Source organism: Chrysochloris asiatica, unplaced genomic scaffold (assembly GCF_000296735.1).
Source record: "Chrysochloris asiatica unplaced genomic scaffold, ChrAsi1.0 scaffold00313, whole genome shotgun sequence".
NCBI lineage: Eukaryota > Metazoa > Chordata > Mammalia > Afrosoricida > Chrysochloridae > Chrysochloris > Chrysochloris asiatica.
The window spans coordinates 1,460,573-1,477,024 of NW_006408831.1; the positions used below are offsets into that span (position 1 = coordinate 1,460,573).

At 41.7% G+C, this 16,452-nt stretch overlaps 1 protein-coding gene across 3 annotated transcripts in view; it reads left to right on the forward strand.

The window, feature by feature from the left end:
• Positions 1-9,230: 9,230 nt before the first annotated feature.
• The window catches only part of HOMER1 (homer homolog 1 (Drosophila)), a 152,433-nt gene continuing 145,211 nt past the window's right edge, over positions 9,231-16,452 (forward strand). For all 3 annotated transcript variants that reach the window (XM_006875186.1, XM_006875185.1, XM_006875184.1), the window contains exon 1: positions 9,231-10,279. In XM_006875186.1, the coding sequence (XP_006875248.1) occupies positions 10,275-10,279 (5 nt within the window). In that variant the 5' untranslated portion in view covers positions 9,231-10,274. The remainder of the gene's footprint in view (positions 10,280-16,452) is intronic.

The following is a 16,452-nucleotide window of genomic DNA, read 5'->3' on the forward strand; positions in this document are numbered from 1 at the left end:
CCAACTCATAGCAACCCTGAATAGGATTTCCGAGGAGTAGCTGGTAGGTTTGAACCACCAACCTTGTGGTTCAAACTGAACTTGCAATCCAGCGCATGATCCTGCAGCGCCACACCAGGACTCCAAGTTACCATTAGTTAAGGCTTTTGTTACTTGCAATTGGTATCACAGCAACACATTCTAAACTAGCAACTGAGGCAAGAGAGCTAGGTAGAGGCCTGATTATGCAATACCTCTTCGGCCAATGAATGGAGTCTGGATTTAATCTAGGTGTAAGAGATGTTAGCAGATGATCCAGTCAACATAGGATCCACACAACACTCATACAAATACACATGCACACATTTATTCTAGTTAAAATATAATCCATCATTAAATTATTAAAATAATATAATAGATATTGATTGAATACATACGGGGACTGTTTGAAGCCCCCTCCTCCCATGTTTGCCATTTCCATTTTAATTTTTAGAGGAATTACTACTTAGAATCAAATTGAAAGAATTTTTAAAACCTCATGAATAACCTATGAAATATCTTGGCTGGAGACTCCAAATGCTAAGAATCTTTATTTATCTCTGAGCTCTTATGCTTGGGAAAGATTTTTAAGGCATGTTCTAGGTATTGCTTCTGCCTGCTTTAGCCATTCAGAGTCTCCCAATTATGTTCAACTCCAGAGAGTTAACAATTGCCATCGTAACCCCCCATCTTTTTTTAAAAATAGTCCCAAATTTCTGCTTCAGTTCTCTATCTTTGAAAACAAGGCAATTCTCCTCATAAGGGTGACTGTCCTAAATACTTTGGCTATTGTTTTTCTCCTCACTGGCACCAAAAAGAAATCACAAAATTATTTTCCTCATGGTTGTCCTGTTCCCCCATTCAGGAAAAAGATTATTGGTTACCATAGTAATCAGCTTCCACAGCATTCCATTCTAAGTAACCATACCGGTATAGCACAAGCTTTACTCCAGAGTGTTTACTGTTGCTCTCTGCAGATATGCATCTTCTTCCACTCTGTTCTCTGTAACTGCTGCTTGAAACAACTAACCAACCAATTTTACAAACACACAAAAACCCTGGAGTTAAACCTGATCCTTTTTTTCAAAGACACCCATATCCCTGTCTCTTCTGAATGTCTACAAAATATACATATATAATTGTACAATGACCTCCTCACAGCACCTAACTAAAAATTTCCTGGTATGTTCTTTCAGTGACTTGCATTATATTTTTCTCTCTTTGGCTGTATTTGGAAAACACAAACAATGCATTACAGTAATAATCAGAACAGGAGACAGTCCTATGAGATAATTTCCCACAAACGTTACATCATATAAGGAGCCCTGGTGGCACAGTGGGCTAAGCATTGGACTGCTAACGGTAAGATCAGCAGTTTGCATCCACTAGTTGACAGCATCTGTATTGTATATATATCCTGATGATAATCCTCTAACTTCTCTCCTCCTTCTTAAAACCCTGTTGCCATACAGTCTTCCACTCACTGTGTGCCAGAGTAGAACTGTGATCCACAGGGTTGTTTTTTGTTTTGTTTTTAACTTTTTTATTGTGGATTGAATGAAAGTAAAAAGGAAAGATCATCATTTTACATTCAACAAATCATACACCTTGTTTCATTACAACGATTATAATCCCCTCCATGTACCATCAGATAACAGTGTTTCTCTCTACTCACTTTAACTCTTTTTTTCCCCTCAAACACTCAGGCATATATAATAATTCAAACCACCAAAGGGCACCTTCTTCAAGTCTGTCTCCTGGCTGCTATCTCTTAGTTCCTCTCTTCCCATGAATCTAAAGTCCTCAGCTGCTCCCTCTCTCTATGTCCCCATCTCTGCCTCTATCTCTGGTGTTGCTGCTTCTCTGGATAAGGTTTCACATTCCACGTGTGCTCTTCTCCCTTGATAGTCCTAGGGTCTTTTGTTTCTGGACTACAAAATTAACTACTCCCCCGATTTTATTACAAAACTTCTACAGTTGTGACAGTCTCAGTTAGTCATGATAACAATTACTCACTATTGAATCATAAGAATCTTATCCCCATCTCTTTTTTACCAGACCTATCTAGACAAGATGAAAACTATTCAGTGGGGTCTTTTTCTTCCCCCATACGATCCACAGGTTTTTGAGTGACGTTGACTTTCTGGAAGTAGATCACCCCACCTTTCTTTCTAGGTTCCTCTAGGAGGACTCTAATCCCCACCCTTTTTGTTAGCAGTGCAGAACACAAACTGTTTATACAATCCAATCACTCCAAAATTCCTCTCATAAAATAGTGCACACTAACACATATATGTATTAGATAACATTCATTTACTCCGAAATGTAAGAATTGTTCTCAAGCCTTGGAGATGACACTTACCTTTCCAACCTTAAACTATTAACTAACTTGTTTCTGTTCAGCACAATATGGTAATAAAAGATGGTTTTAAATAGGCCAAATGTAAGTTGTTGTTAAGTGCCATTGAGTTGGTTCTGACCATAACGACCCTGTGTAGACCCTGAAGAGCGGTTGGTGAATTTGAACCACTGACCTTACAGTTCAAACAGAGTTTGCAGTCGGATGCATTAACCCATAGCGCCACACCAGGACTCCAAATGTAAGTTAATGGTACCCAGTATGTTATATTGTGTAAGAGGTAGAATGATTTTAGAGTTAACTGAAAATTCTGTTTCCCTAATAGCTTTCATTCTTTTCTCATAATTACTATTGTTGTTTACTGCTGATTTTATTTCTTCAGAGCTATGCAGCATAAACTAGGAATCGTCAGGTTTCTAGTGCACTGTCCTGGTGTGGAACTATAGGATAAGCACTCAACCACAAGTTTGGCGGTTCAAACTCATTAGCCACTGCTCAGAAACCCTATACAGGGTTGCTGTGAGTTGGAACCCACTCGACAGCACTTGACAACAACCACAATTGTATTAAGAGAAATCTTTTTACATATGACTTTGTTTGAAACAATTCTATTATTTTGACAGTCAGAAAGAGGAAGCTTGTAAAGTTGCTATTATCGAACGTCAAGCAATTAAAAACAAAATTTGGTTTTTACCATTTTTCCTGCAAAGTTTTTGTCTGTTCTAGATGCCTTTTCATTGAAAAAGATGTATCTCATGACCAATCTGTGAACACTCATTGAAGATTGCCATCTCCTCTTAAGGGCATGGAAGCAAACTCTGTAACTAAAACAGATGCTTTCGCCCACAGATTCTAAAATCAGAGGGTATTCATAAACCTCTTCACAAATTTTCGGAACGTAAGTGGGAAACAGGAACTGTTAAAAATTTGAAATTCTGCTAAAGTTCTTTTGTACTTCCGGTAAAAAGAAAATAACATATAACATATACATTACTTTCTAGGAAGCTCACTCCTTAAATAAACATACAAAGAAATTAATAGTTGGAAATTGCTGGCTGGGAATTAGCCCAGATTATTTTAGGAGAAAAAAAATGTATACTTTTAGATGGAAAGTTACAGAATGTTTGATTTCTCTCAAAATTACAATGGATTCATTTCAAGGGGGAAGAATATGAGGTTACTTTATTTTTCCTAGCTTCCATATTACATTAACTGTTTCAGAGTTTTATTTATTCTTTTGGATACATTGACATGTGTATCCCCACAAACTGGAAAGACAAATTCACCAATTACAGGTAGAATTTTCTAGAGTAAGAACAGACGCCTAAGTTAAATAATAACATAAACTTTAGGTAATAATATCACAGTGAATCATTAGTGCAGAAAAAGAATTGCTCTCAATTTTTGGTTAACAAAAGAACAGCTGAGAAGGGACCAGGCACATCTAAAAAGTGGCAACTCCAATGAAGGATCAGCATTCTAACGGCAAGTGGGGCAGCTGACATGTTGTTTTGACAGTTGTGTAAAAATGAAAGGAAAAATGTTTATAAAACAGAGGAAGTCATGAAAGAGTAGACCGACGTGTTAAAAAATGGTAATGCAAGAACTTTAATTAACATGGAGGGAAAGAGCAGGAATGAGGGAAAAGTGATTTCGTTCGGATAAAAAATAGTTTGCAGAGAAATTTTAGTAGAGTAATAAATTGCTTTAATTTGCAGAGGCCAAGAGATGACATTATTTGAAGAAAGACAGTTTTATTGTTTTAATATTTTATTTCTAAGTATGAAGTGCCATTTGTCTGAAATATAAATTAGTACAAGTTTCTATGAACATAATAATAATATGTATCAGACAAATTAGGCAAGTAGGGGTTTACTTTAGATTAACCTTTTGCTATAATCTTTTTTTTTTTTTTAAATTCTATTCACTTCTTTTAACATTTCAGATTTAAAGCAAATCTGAAATCAGCAAGAGACCAGGATATAGTGTGAAAATGACTGAAGGCCTGATTTAGTTACAAATTGGTCTTAATCATTTTTTGCCTGTATTCTTTAATCTTGGGCTCCTGCCTTGATTAAGGAAATTTACATGCAAAAAGTTGCAAAACCCATGTTTCTAAATGAAATACTGTGTGAGTAACTTAACATTAAAAACATTAAACAAACAGAATTATGAATTGTATTGTGTCCTCCCCAAAATGTGTTATAAATCCTAACCTGTGTGCCTGTGGGTATACTTCCATTTGGGAATAGATTATCTTTGTTATATTAATGAGGCGACATTAATGATATGTCTTGAGTCAATATCTTTTGAGATAAAAATAAGATTAGACAAGCAAGCTAGGAGTAGAGATGGGGAAACACTGGTGCCAAGCCACATGGAGATCTTCAAAGAACCAAGAAACAAGTTAAAGAGACAAGGCCCTTACCCCAGAGTCCACACAGAGACAAAGCCTTTCACCCTGAATGCACCCTAAACTATGAGAAATAAATTTGTTAATGTTATCCATTTGTAGTATTTTTGCTATAGCAAAGCTAGATAAGTAACACAACAACAATGCTGGATAACTAAGCAACTGGGATGTTGCTCTGTTGTTGTTAAGTGCCGATGAGTTGTTCCAACTCATAACGACCCTGTATAGGGTTTCCAAGGAGTGGCTGGTGAGCTTAAACTGCTGATGTCGTGGTTCAAACCAACCTTGCAGTCCAGTGCATGAACCCACAGTGCCACTCCAGGGGGTGCTCTAACAGATTCCTAAAATGTGGAAACAGTTTCGGAACTGGGTAATGGGTATAGACTGGAAGAACTTAAGTTGCCAAGGAGCTCTGGTAACGTAGTGGTTAAGAATCGGGCTGCAAATCTTCAGGTTAGCAGTTTGAAACTACCAGCTGTTCCATGGGAGAAAGATGAGGCTTTCTGCTCCCGTAAAGATTTACAGCCTCGGAAACCCTGTACAGGGTGGCTATGAGTTGGAACCAAAGCCATGGCACATAACAACAACAACAACAAGTAATAAAAGTCTAGATTAAAGAGACTATTGGTAGAATTACTGCTATCACAGAAAATTCTTATGAGGGCTCAGAAGAAAGTGAGGAATGCTATAGGGAAAGTCTCAAGGTCTTAGAGAATACATATGGTGCCAACAAAAATGTTGCTAGAAAATGTGGACATTAATATACTTCTTGTGAGTCTTCAAAAGAAAATGATGAGCATGTAATTAGACAATGGAGAAAGGACAATGCTTTCTATACAGTGCTAAAGAACTTATCTGAATTTTGTACAAATGTTTGGTGGAAGGTAGAATTTATAAGTGATGAACTTGGATATCTGGCTGATGTACTTTCCAAGCAAGATTTTAAAGGGGTCATGTGCTTACTCCTTGCTGCTTATAGTAAAACATAAGAGGAACTTCAAAATGAACTGTGCAAAATCAAACCAGAACTTAAAAGATTTGAAAATTTCCATTGTAGAAACTAAGGGCATGTGTCCTAGAATGTTCATCAATGACATGGCTATACAGTCTTTTGTTACAGAGCTTAAACCTGTGAATGATGAATCTAACCAACTACCACAACAAAAAATCCATCAGTTTATACTGAAAGGGACACAGAAGGAACAAAAGAAAAGAAAATTGCCTTTTGAATTCTATAGGCAAGAAACAGACCAAAGGAGCTACATCTGTTATCCTCCAAGGAAAGAAAAGGACCATCCCTCAAGCAGTTTGGAAAACAGCAGCAGTGGTAGAAAGAGCAAGGGAGGTAGCACCTTCTTAACTTCAAAGGGTGGGGCCACTGGTTTCAGAGTTGGATCTTGGTCAGCTCAGTTACAGAGCATGTGTCTGCTGTTCAGATGTGCCAGGAGGATGGGGCCACCACTCAAAGCTGTGGGGGTGGGGCTGCTATGCCTAAGGGGAATAAAAATGGGGACTGCCAGGGCCAAGAAAGTGGTGTTGCCACTCAGATGACCTAGGAGAATGGGGCTGCCTAAAGCAAAGGGAGCCAGGTTGCCATACCAGAGGGCCTAAGGGTCTTTACCCAGAATCCAAAGGACACTGCCAACATACAGTGTCTGGAGGAATTAGGACCATGGCCCAGATGGTTCCAAAGATCATTTTCAAGCTTTGAGAGATAATGTAATTTGTTCTGCTGGATTTGGGACTTGCTTGGTGACTGCTATCCTTTTGTTCCTTCCAGTCCCTCCCATTTGTAATGGAAATGTCTATCTTGTTCTACCACTGTACTTTAGAAACAGATCATTTATATTCTAGAGTTCACCAGGATGGAATATGCTTAAAGTATCACCCATAATTGATTTAGATGTCCAGAAGATGAGATTTTGGACTTGGACTTGATGTCAGTCTTTGGGGATGATGTTATGGGGCGAATGTGTTTTGCATATGGGAATGACTTAATTTTTGAAGGGGTCAAAGGGTGTAATGTTATGGGTTGAATTGTGTTCAGCAATATATGTGTTGAAATCACACACATATTTGCTGGACACAATTCAACCCTTTGGCCCCTCCAAATTTAACAACGTCTGTGGTTATAATCTTTTTTGAGAACGTGTTATCTTTATTATGTTAACTAGACAGGATTAGTATAGGATGAGTCTTGGGTCAATGTCTTTTGAAATACAAACCAAAACCAGAACTCACTGCCATCAAGTCACTTGTAACTCATAAGGGACCCTATGTAGCATTTCAGAGACTATAAAATTTTTTTGGGCGCAGACAGCCTTATCTTTCTCCCTTGGAGCGGTTTGTAGATTTGAACTGTTGACCTTGTAGTTAACCCATGTTATTATTGTTGTTGTTAAGTGCCTGTTGAGTCGGTTCCGCCTCTTAGCAAGCCTGTATAGGGTTTATGAGGAGCGGATGTTGAACTTGAACTGCCGACCTTTCAGTTCAAACTGACTTTGCAGTCCACAGCATTAACCCACAGAGCCACACCAGGACTCCAATTAATATATAAAAGAGATTAAATAAGCAAGCTAGAAAGCACATGTAGGAAAATACTGATGCTAAGTTACATGTAGCTCTCCAAGGAACAAGAAAGCAAAAATTGAAGCAAGTGAGGCTCTTCCTCCAGAGACGACAGAGAAATAAAGCCTTCCCCTAGAGCTGACCCTCTAAGTTCTAATTTCTAGCTTCATAAATGGTGAGAAATTTCTGTTTACTAAAGCCAAACAAAAGGAGCTCTGGTACCATAGTGGTTACGAATTGGGCTGTGAACATTAAGGTAGGCAGTTCGAAACTACCACCTGTTACGCGGGAGAAAGATGAGGCTTTCTGCTCCAGTAAAGATTTACAGTCTCGGAAACCCTGTACAGGGTCACTATAAATTGGAACTGACTCCACGGCACATAACAACAACAAAGCCATACAAAGGAGCTCTGGTAGCATAGTGGTTACGAATTGGGCTGCAAACCGCAAGGTCAGCTGTTCCATGGGAGAAAAGATGAGGCTTGCTGCTCCCGTAAAGATTTACAGGGTCGCTATGAGTCGGAACTGACTCCACGGCACTAACAACACAACATAGTATATCATTTGTTCATGGCCCCATCTCTTTAATTCTTTCGTGATTAAAACACTAAGGTGGGCGAAGTTTTGAAGTCCATACCATGTCAGATTGGCATTTAATAAATCTTTCAAAAACTATAATGAATTTTCTCAAGTCTTGTTGGAAGTATATGTGACACTAGTGAGTGAGTGATCAGGCTTTGCTTCCTACATTTACCAGGTAGTTGGGATGTGAGAAGCCCGGGGATGCTGCTGCAACAGAGGTGGGAGTGGGAGACTGGTATCACCCTCTTGACACTTCGGCACTGTTGCTATGAATGATTCACTTCATTTGGCACATTTGTTGTGAGGAAATCTCCTCCCGCCGCTTCCTTCTCGGAGCTCCTTTCGGGCTGTCTCCAGTGCTTTGGCCTTTATGGAGAAGGTAGAACAGGTGGGCACAAAGATGCTCGCTGAATCCTCCTCCCCAGCGCCTTCCCTAATTTAGCAGTACTTCCGGCCGCGTGACATCATCCCCCGCACCCCGGTGACGTGAGCGGCGGGTGACGTGTGTGCGGAGAAGAGCGCGCTGACGTTGGTATTTAAAGGTCCTCCTGCGGGGAGGATGGAGACACAGCGCGAGCACCTGGTGTGGGGAACGGAGGAGGTAGTGGCGGCCCGAAGCGGCGCCAGGAGCCAACGGAGGAGCAAAGCGCAGGGCCCGCCCGCCGCCGGCCACTAGGGGAGGGGGGAAGAAAGGAAGGACGGACTGCCAGATCTGCCGACTGGCCGGCCTAGCTCCTCCCCACGAGGGCCGCTCGGCCCCTGATCACCAGCCTCCCCACCGCTCTCGAGACCGCCATCCCATCCCGCTCCTTGCAGGGCCCCACTGGGCCCTCGGGACGGATCAGCGCCCAGCCCTCGGCGCCCTGCCTCGGCTCTGCGGCGGCCGCCTCCCACCCCCCCTCCTGCGAGCAGGGGAGGGAAGCTGTCGCCCCTCGTTTTCTCCGCCCCCTTCCCGCCTCCCGCAGCCCGCTCGGCCGCCGCACTAGCCTCACACCGGCAGCGCTGACCAGGGAAGCGGCGCCCTCTGCTCAGTGCGCCGGCCGGTGAAGGCGGAGGCAGCCGCGGGCTTCAGGCCGCTTGGGGCTGCGCTGCTCTACCGAGCGGGAGCTGAAAGCCGGCGGAGGCGGGCGGTGATGGAGGTGTGAGGTGGCGGCGGCAGGACTCGGGGAATGTGAGGCGGCGCGTGGCGGCGGTGCAGAGAGAGAGAGGCGAGGAACAAGGGTGGGGGCGCTGGAGCAGCGGTTCTCCAGCGCTTCGGAGCCCGGATCCCCGTCCCCGACACGACATTAGCGCCCGTCGACCTTTCAGCCCCCTCCGCCGCTGCTGCTCGGCCCGCCTCGGAGCTAGGCGCTGGGTGCAGTTGGAAGCGTGGAGCTCGGCTCTCTGATTCATTCATTCTCTGCCGACGGGAGCCTCAGCCCCGCTGTGCTCTGAAGAGGGGGGAAGAGGGCAGCCGCGAATGAAGGGCCAGGCGCTAGCCGGGCTCCATTGTGCTCGGCGGCGGGGGCCGGGAAGGGGCTGAGGGAGGTGGGATCGGGCCCCCCTCCCCCTGCTCCCCGGCGTGCGCTGCGCCCCCAGACTGCTGCCAGCCTGGAAATGGCTCCGTTTATTCTCCTCGGGAGAATGAGTCGATCCTGCCCAGTCTTCTCTTCCTCCTCGCCACCTCCTCTCTTCTCCGAGTTTTAGGAGGGGAAACATTTTTTTTAAAAAGACAGATTTCAATGTGGAGTGCTGTGCACGTCGCGAGCTGCCAGGTTGGCACTTCGAGGAGATTTTTTTTTAATACATTTTTTTTTTCTAATGTGAGCGCAAGCAAGCGTTGACATTACTGCTTTTAGGATTTTTCTTTTCTCGTGGGGATCTTTAAAGTGCACGTCGCGTTTGGCTGCTTGCTCCACCCCCAGGGACTTGGTGTGGAGAAATTTGAACCCGTAGCCTTAGTAGCACCGAAACGGCCGAGTTACCTGGCTCTCCCTGAGTGTCGAGGAGGACATGAGCGAAACAACCTGCGAACTCCTTTTTTTATGACTCGGCGAAGCTGGATTCCGCGTTTTCCTACACGTAGACTCGTTTTATGGAATAGAGTTGACCGCTGTCTCCTCTACGCCGCATTTTAACTCGAATGAGCAAATGCCACCTCAGTTTGTTTGAACGTTTTGGTCTTTCCGAGAAAGCATTTTACTTAAGGAAACCGTCAGCATCATTGAAGTACCGCCAGAAAAGGACGTCGAGAGAGCGGAAAAGCAACTGCTAACTAGCAGACGGAGAAATTCCTTTGGAAGTGATTCCGTAGCATAAGAGCAGCAACTTCAGAGCAAGTTTTCATTGGGCAAAATGGGGTAAGGATTTTTGTGATGAACACAACTTCGAATCTGTTCATGTATGTATGCTTTTGCATGTGTATTCTGTTTTCAAACAAATGTGCCACCTTTCTGCTGAGCTGGATTCCTTTCTGAAAACGTAGGTGTGCGAACCTATTAACAATTTATGTTTGTATTCTTTTAGTGACACCGGAAGTCAGAGTTAAGGAACGGCGCATATAATGTTAGTAACCAGAATATCCTTTTACCCGTAATATTTGAGAAAGAAGCGCACTCTACACACTGCTAACATCAGTTTGTTATCAACATCGGGTTGTCTGAGGTTTTGTTGCCAGTCTCTTTGAAAAGAAGTACTACATTCGCTCAGTACTTGGCGAATGATCGAATGATCGGTGGCACAAAGGGAACAATTGCAAAGTAATGAGCGGTGAGGCGACAGTCCTTGAAAATGATCCAGTGTAAATTGTTGCCCTCCTGGCGCGCCCTCTGTTTTGCCCTTGAATATCGCAGAGCTGAAACAGATTAATTGGAGAGATTTAAATGAAAATCCGAAAGTCTACCGATGCAGTCTCCCGAGTGCGAAATCAGAATTTGCAGAGAAAAAAAGCCGCCCTTTTCATTTTTTTGGTGCAAGGAACCTGCGCATTTTTCCCGTTTTTTAACTTATAAGCTTAGGTGTTCCATGTGTGTTAACCGCACATTCTTTCAGATCCAAGTCCAATCAGGAGTTCATTTTCCCCCAACCTTTTTATTAAGTCTTTTCATACAGTAGCTTGTTAAAAATGCTAGTGATGCTTCCTAATTTAAGGTGGAAACTCACAATATTTATTAATGGAATACTGACATTGTCAGTATTTTATTGACAGATTGTCATGCTTTCCCTCAAAAAGGACCCTCCAGAATTTATTCTCTGTGTGTGCGGGGTTGAACAAACATCCAAAGTGTAGGTGAGAGGCAGATTTTCAAAGAATGGACCTTGAAATTTCTTTGTGGCACTTTAGGGATGTGCACACACTTCTTGAAACCTTCAGAGAGAAGTTCTTGGATAGCACTTCCTTTGTGTTGGAGTTAGAATTTGAAGTTTATTAATTTGAACAACTTTGAGAACTAGAACAGATGTGGCAGTCCTTCCTCAGGAACTAATGGGAAAAAAGTGATAATTGTATTTAAACACTAAATTTCAAGTGGTGAGAATATATATAACTCCCATGATTTCGGGTACTACTGTAGTTATGTGCCTTGGAGTCTGTTCCGACTCATAGCTAAGAGCAATTAAAATACCTCATTCTGTTCTAGTGTTGCTATTAGTAAGCTATTGCTCTTAGATTTTTTAACCTCTGTGGATTGTTATTTGTAAAATGAATTTAGATGAGATGATTTTTGAAGACTTTTCTGACCTGTAAAAAGGAATTGTGTATTGTTTTCATTATCCCCTTTTCCCTATTTTAATGATCAGTTAATGTTATTCATAGTGACCCAGAGGAGCAACTGGTGGGTTTGAACTGCTAACCTTGGAGTTTGCAGTCCAGTGCTGGATCCTACAGTGCCACACCAGGAGTTCAAATGATCAGTAGTTGTTGGTTTCTTAAAGTAGACCTTTCAGATGGAGCTGTTGTTTTTTCTAAACAGTTTTAACCACCTTAACAGGCTGGAAAATAATGGCATTTGAAACATGTTTTGGATAAATTCCACCAATTTTAAATGAGAGTTTCTGAAAACTACTATTATTTAAAACCTTTGGAAACATGGTTTCTCTTGAGAATCTGCAGCTTTTCTGGTTAAAGCAGGTTGGAACAACAACAAAACCAAGTTGCAGTTTTTCCTGTTGAAGATGTGAAGACTGCATTTCTAGATTGTGAATTGGTAGCATGGTGGAACAAAATCAACTTGTCCCAACCTTTAAGCCCTGTAATTGGCCATCATTTTACCAAGAAAGTTATGGATGGATTTAAAATACTAACTGGACTAAGATTTAAAGTATAAAAATAAACTCCCTTCTTCCAGGGTGGCTGACCCCCTCCCAACACATTTAGACACTTCAGCATAATTAAATGTGCTTTTAAATGAATTTGCTATTTTATTAATAAAGTCTTAAAGGTGGACTGAGGAGGAAAGGGAGTGCATGTTCGTAGCGTTCTTCTTCTGAAAGTCCACGTTTGGGGCTATGACCCTTCCATTGGTAGGAAATGTTGCGGAAGTAGAGTAGAAAGGCGCCAGGAGAAGGCATTTGTGTAAGTTTCCAAACCTTGTATCAGTTTATGATACATGTTTGTGGCAAAACATAGCTATCTGCACCCATGGAAGACAAAAGGAAACAAGTTTAAATGGCCTTGAAAGTTTTACCCAAATAATCCTTAATTACCTGATTCTGACCCCCAAAATCCTATGCCGTTGGGTTGATTCTGACTCATACAGGACAGCTTTCTAGGACTAAATCTTTACTAAAGTAGACTGCCTAATTTTTCTCCCTCGGAGCTGCTAGTGGGTTGGAACCACTGACCTTTCAGTTATCAGTCCAACACCAGGACTGATAACTGACAGTTATCTTTGCCACCAGGACTCCTTACTCTGACATGTATCTGAAATTTAATACTGTGGGTGAAGAGTGTTACATACAATGAATTCATTTTTTGGCAAATTTTAGGCTAACGTAAGAATTTTTTTCTCTGCGTTCATTTACGGATGTGATTTTAAGGACAGAGTCTAAGCAAAAGGTGTGTTAATAAAATGAGTGATTAACTGGGAAGAAAAATCTATGGCTCCTGTAGTAGTAATTTATGAACTCTGGCAGAACTGACAAGAACAGCTGAAACTGACAGTTGGCTGAGTCTGTTAAAGTATCTTGGATGCTGCATGAAATGTTTTTTAATTGCTGTGAAGACAGCTGGAGTCTGAGTTTGTAAAGTTGTTGTATCAGACACCTAAAAATTAGGGCATCATGTATGTAAGATAAAGTCTATCTTGTATGTAAGATAAAACTTCAGTTCTCCCACTTTTGATTTGACACCAGCCACCCCTCTCCAAAAAAAAAACACTAGCATCTCACAATGAGATCAGTAAGTCAGCAGCTATTTCAGAACTACCTGACTAGTCAACAGAAATCAAGTAATTTCAACCCGCTACTTCATGCTACTGATGGGGTTTTCAAAAAGATCATGGAAAAATGGAATTAAAAGACACTGGAAGTTTTCCATGATCATTTTGAAGCTCCCTCATAGCTTTTGAATTGTTGCTTAGATCACATTGGCAACGTAGTGCCAACTACAAAAGAGAACCCCCTTCCCCAACTAAAGCTAATTATATGAGGAGGCTCCAAAAAGTTCATGAAGAAAATGGAATTAAAAAATCTAGTAGAATTTTTTTTCTCAAACGATTTGAAGCTCCTTCATATATAAAATGAAATTCTCCTTGTTAATGAAGTTGGCTAGTGCAGTTTCTGGTTTATCATACTTGGCCTGCAGGGCCTCTGGAATCTTGCCTCTCCCCTTTCCCCAGATAACTTGAGGAGGCTTGGAATTGGGTGCTGCTGATTTGCTGTCTGAACTGAGCCCTTTGCTGATGGACAGGAAGCTGACACCTCTGACTGCCTCAGGCTGCTGGTGTTGTTCTCTAGGGGTTGTAGCAACAATGCGGAAATCTGAATTCAGCCCTGCAAATATGAATGGGCTTTGTTATAAAGGCAGCTGTGTTATCATGCCTAAGGGCAGAGAAGTTAGATGCACCTCATTAATTTATGTTTGTTCATTTTACCAACCTTTGGGCCTTCATTATGTGACCTGTACTGAGCTCAGCGCTGCTGAATCAGGACTACCTAGATGGGCTCTTTCCCCTCAAGGAATTTATAGTTCTCGAAGTGGGGAAGACAGTCATGCTATAAAATGGGAAAAAACAGTGAAATGTCAGAAGGTCTGTAAGGTAAAGACACCATTGAGGCACAGTGTGTGTCTGTGTGTGCGTTATGAGGGAAGGATAAAGTGTTACTGGAAGAGGTGATAGGTGTAAACATTGAAAAATAAGTAGAGGTGGGTCCTCTGGGCTAATGAGAAGGCATTTAAGACAAGCAGCTGTTTGGCATGACAAGCTTATTTTGCGTGGCATCTTTGGGGACATAGCAAGAGATAGAGCTAGAGTCATAGAGTTTAGAGCTTTGTAGACTAAACAAAAGGTTTTGTAGTATCATGTGTTGGTATGTGCCCTGGAGTCAATTTAGACTCCTAGGAGTCCTGATGTGGCGCTTTGGGTTAATGCTTCAGACTGCAAAGTCATTTGAACTGCAAGGTAGGTGGTTCAAGCTCACCAGCTGCTCCTTGGAAACCCTATACAGGGTCGCTATGGGTTGGAATCGACTCGACGGGACTTAAAAACAAGTGACTCTGTAGTACAGAGCAGAACTGGCTCACATTTCCTCTATTGTAAGAGGAGCCTAGGATCTGCTCCCATGAAGATTATAGACTAGAAAACTCTTTGGTAGTTTACCTCTGTCCTGTAAGGTCACAAAGTCAGAATTGATCCAGTGCTACCAAACAACATAGCAATAACAGTAACATGAAAGATCGGGAGAGACAGGGTGAGAAAACAGTTAACAGAAGTTTATTTTAAAATGGGTTTTATATGTTTTATCTTGTGGAAACACCATGGTGAGGGCAATGGACCCTGGCGGGCTACGGAAGGCAGATTGTTGCACTAATCCTAGACAATTTCGTAGTGGAAGGAGAGGAATGGTGATTGAGATGTAGCTGGTTGGCTGAGTGAGACTTCCTCAGAATGAGGACATTTCATGAACAGAGGTAAAAATGTAGATTATTAACAGCAAGGCATATTTCTAGCCGAGATATTCATTCTCAGATGAGCCATGTAATAGTGAATTGGGAAGTTTGAAAAGACCTTTCTCAATGACATACAAACTGCATAGAAAGTAAAAGTGAGAACACCTTGAAATTCCCCCAAGCAAGTAATTAAAGGTTCTGGTAGTGTAGTGGTTATGAATCGGGCTGCTAACCTCAAGGTTGACAGTTCGAAACTACCAGTGGTTCAGCAGGAGAAAGAAAGATGAGGCTTTCTACTCCCGTATAGATTTACAGCCTCGGAAACCCTGTGTGTAGGATCACTATGATTCTGAACGGACTCCACGGTACTTAACAACAACAACATAGGGTCATTATGAGTTGGAACTGACTCCACAGCACATAACAACAACAACAAAGTATAGGTAAGATTTGCTTCATAACCTTTAATTATATATGCTAAAGATATTTCATTAGTTCCTTTTTATTCTTGTTCTATTTGCTTTTACCCTTTTGACTTCATCTTTTTTCTCTTCTCATGATATAAGGAGGATTTTCTGGGATCAGGAGAGGTGGGGATAATAATAATGGACTGTTATGGGTTATTCCTTCCATATATTTTAAAGTAATGGGAAAAATTTAAGCCCACCTTCACCCCTAACCCTTCCACCTCCCTGCTTTTGCCGTTGACATTTCTTCCCTATCTTTCAGCTTCTGTTTGCTTCAGTGTTGGCATTAGTGCTGCTCATTTGAGAACCTACCTCCCCTGAAAAAAAATTTAAATATTTACATATTTAGCAGTGCTCAAAGTAAATGGTGTTGTAGGATAAGCACTGGACTGCTAGCTATAAAGTCTGTGGTTAAAACCCACCAGTTACTCCTTGGAAACCCTATTCAAGGTGACTATGAGTCAGATCCAACTTGATGGCACTTAACAACAATAACAACAACAACAAGGTAATTGGCAGGAGGAGTATCAAGATACTTGAGTATTTGTGCAAAAAAAAATTGGTAAAATTGGAGTCCTGATGTGGCACTGTGGGTTAATGGATTGCAATGTCAGAACTGACTTAATAGCACTTAACAAACCAGATGTAAAATTGTATGAACTAGTCAAGGTTGATTACTTAAGCCATGTGAATTAACTTTGTTGTTGTTGTTAAGTGCCAGTGAGTTGGTTTTGACTCATAGCAACCCTGTATAGGGTTTCTGAGGAGCAGCTGGTAGGTTTGAACTGCTAACTATTTCCTTAGCAGTCCAGTGCTTATCCTACAGTGCCACACCAGAATCCTGAATTAACTGTTTTGTTGTTTCATACCATTGAATTGGTTCTGACGCATTATGACCCTGTATAGGGTTTCTGAGAAGTAGCTAGTAAGCTTGAACCACCAACCTTGCAATTCAAAC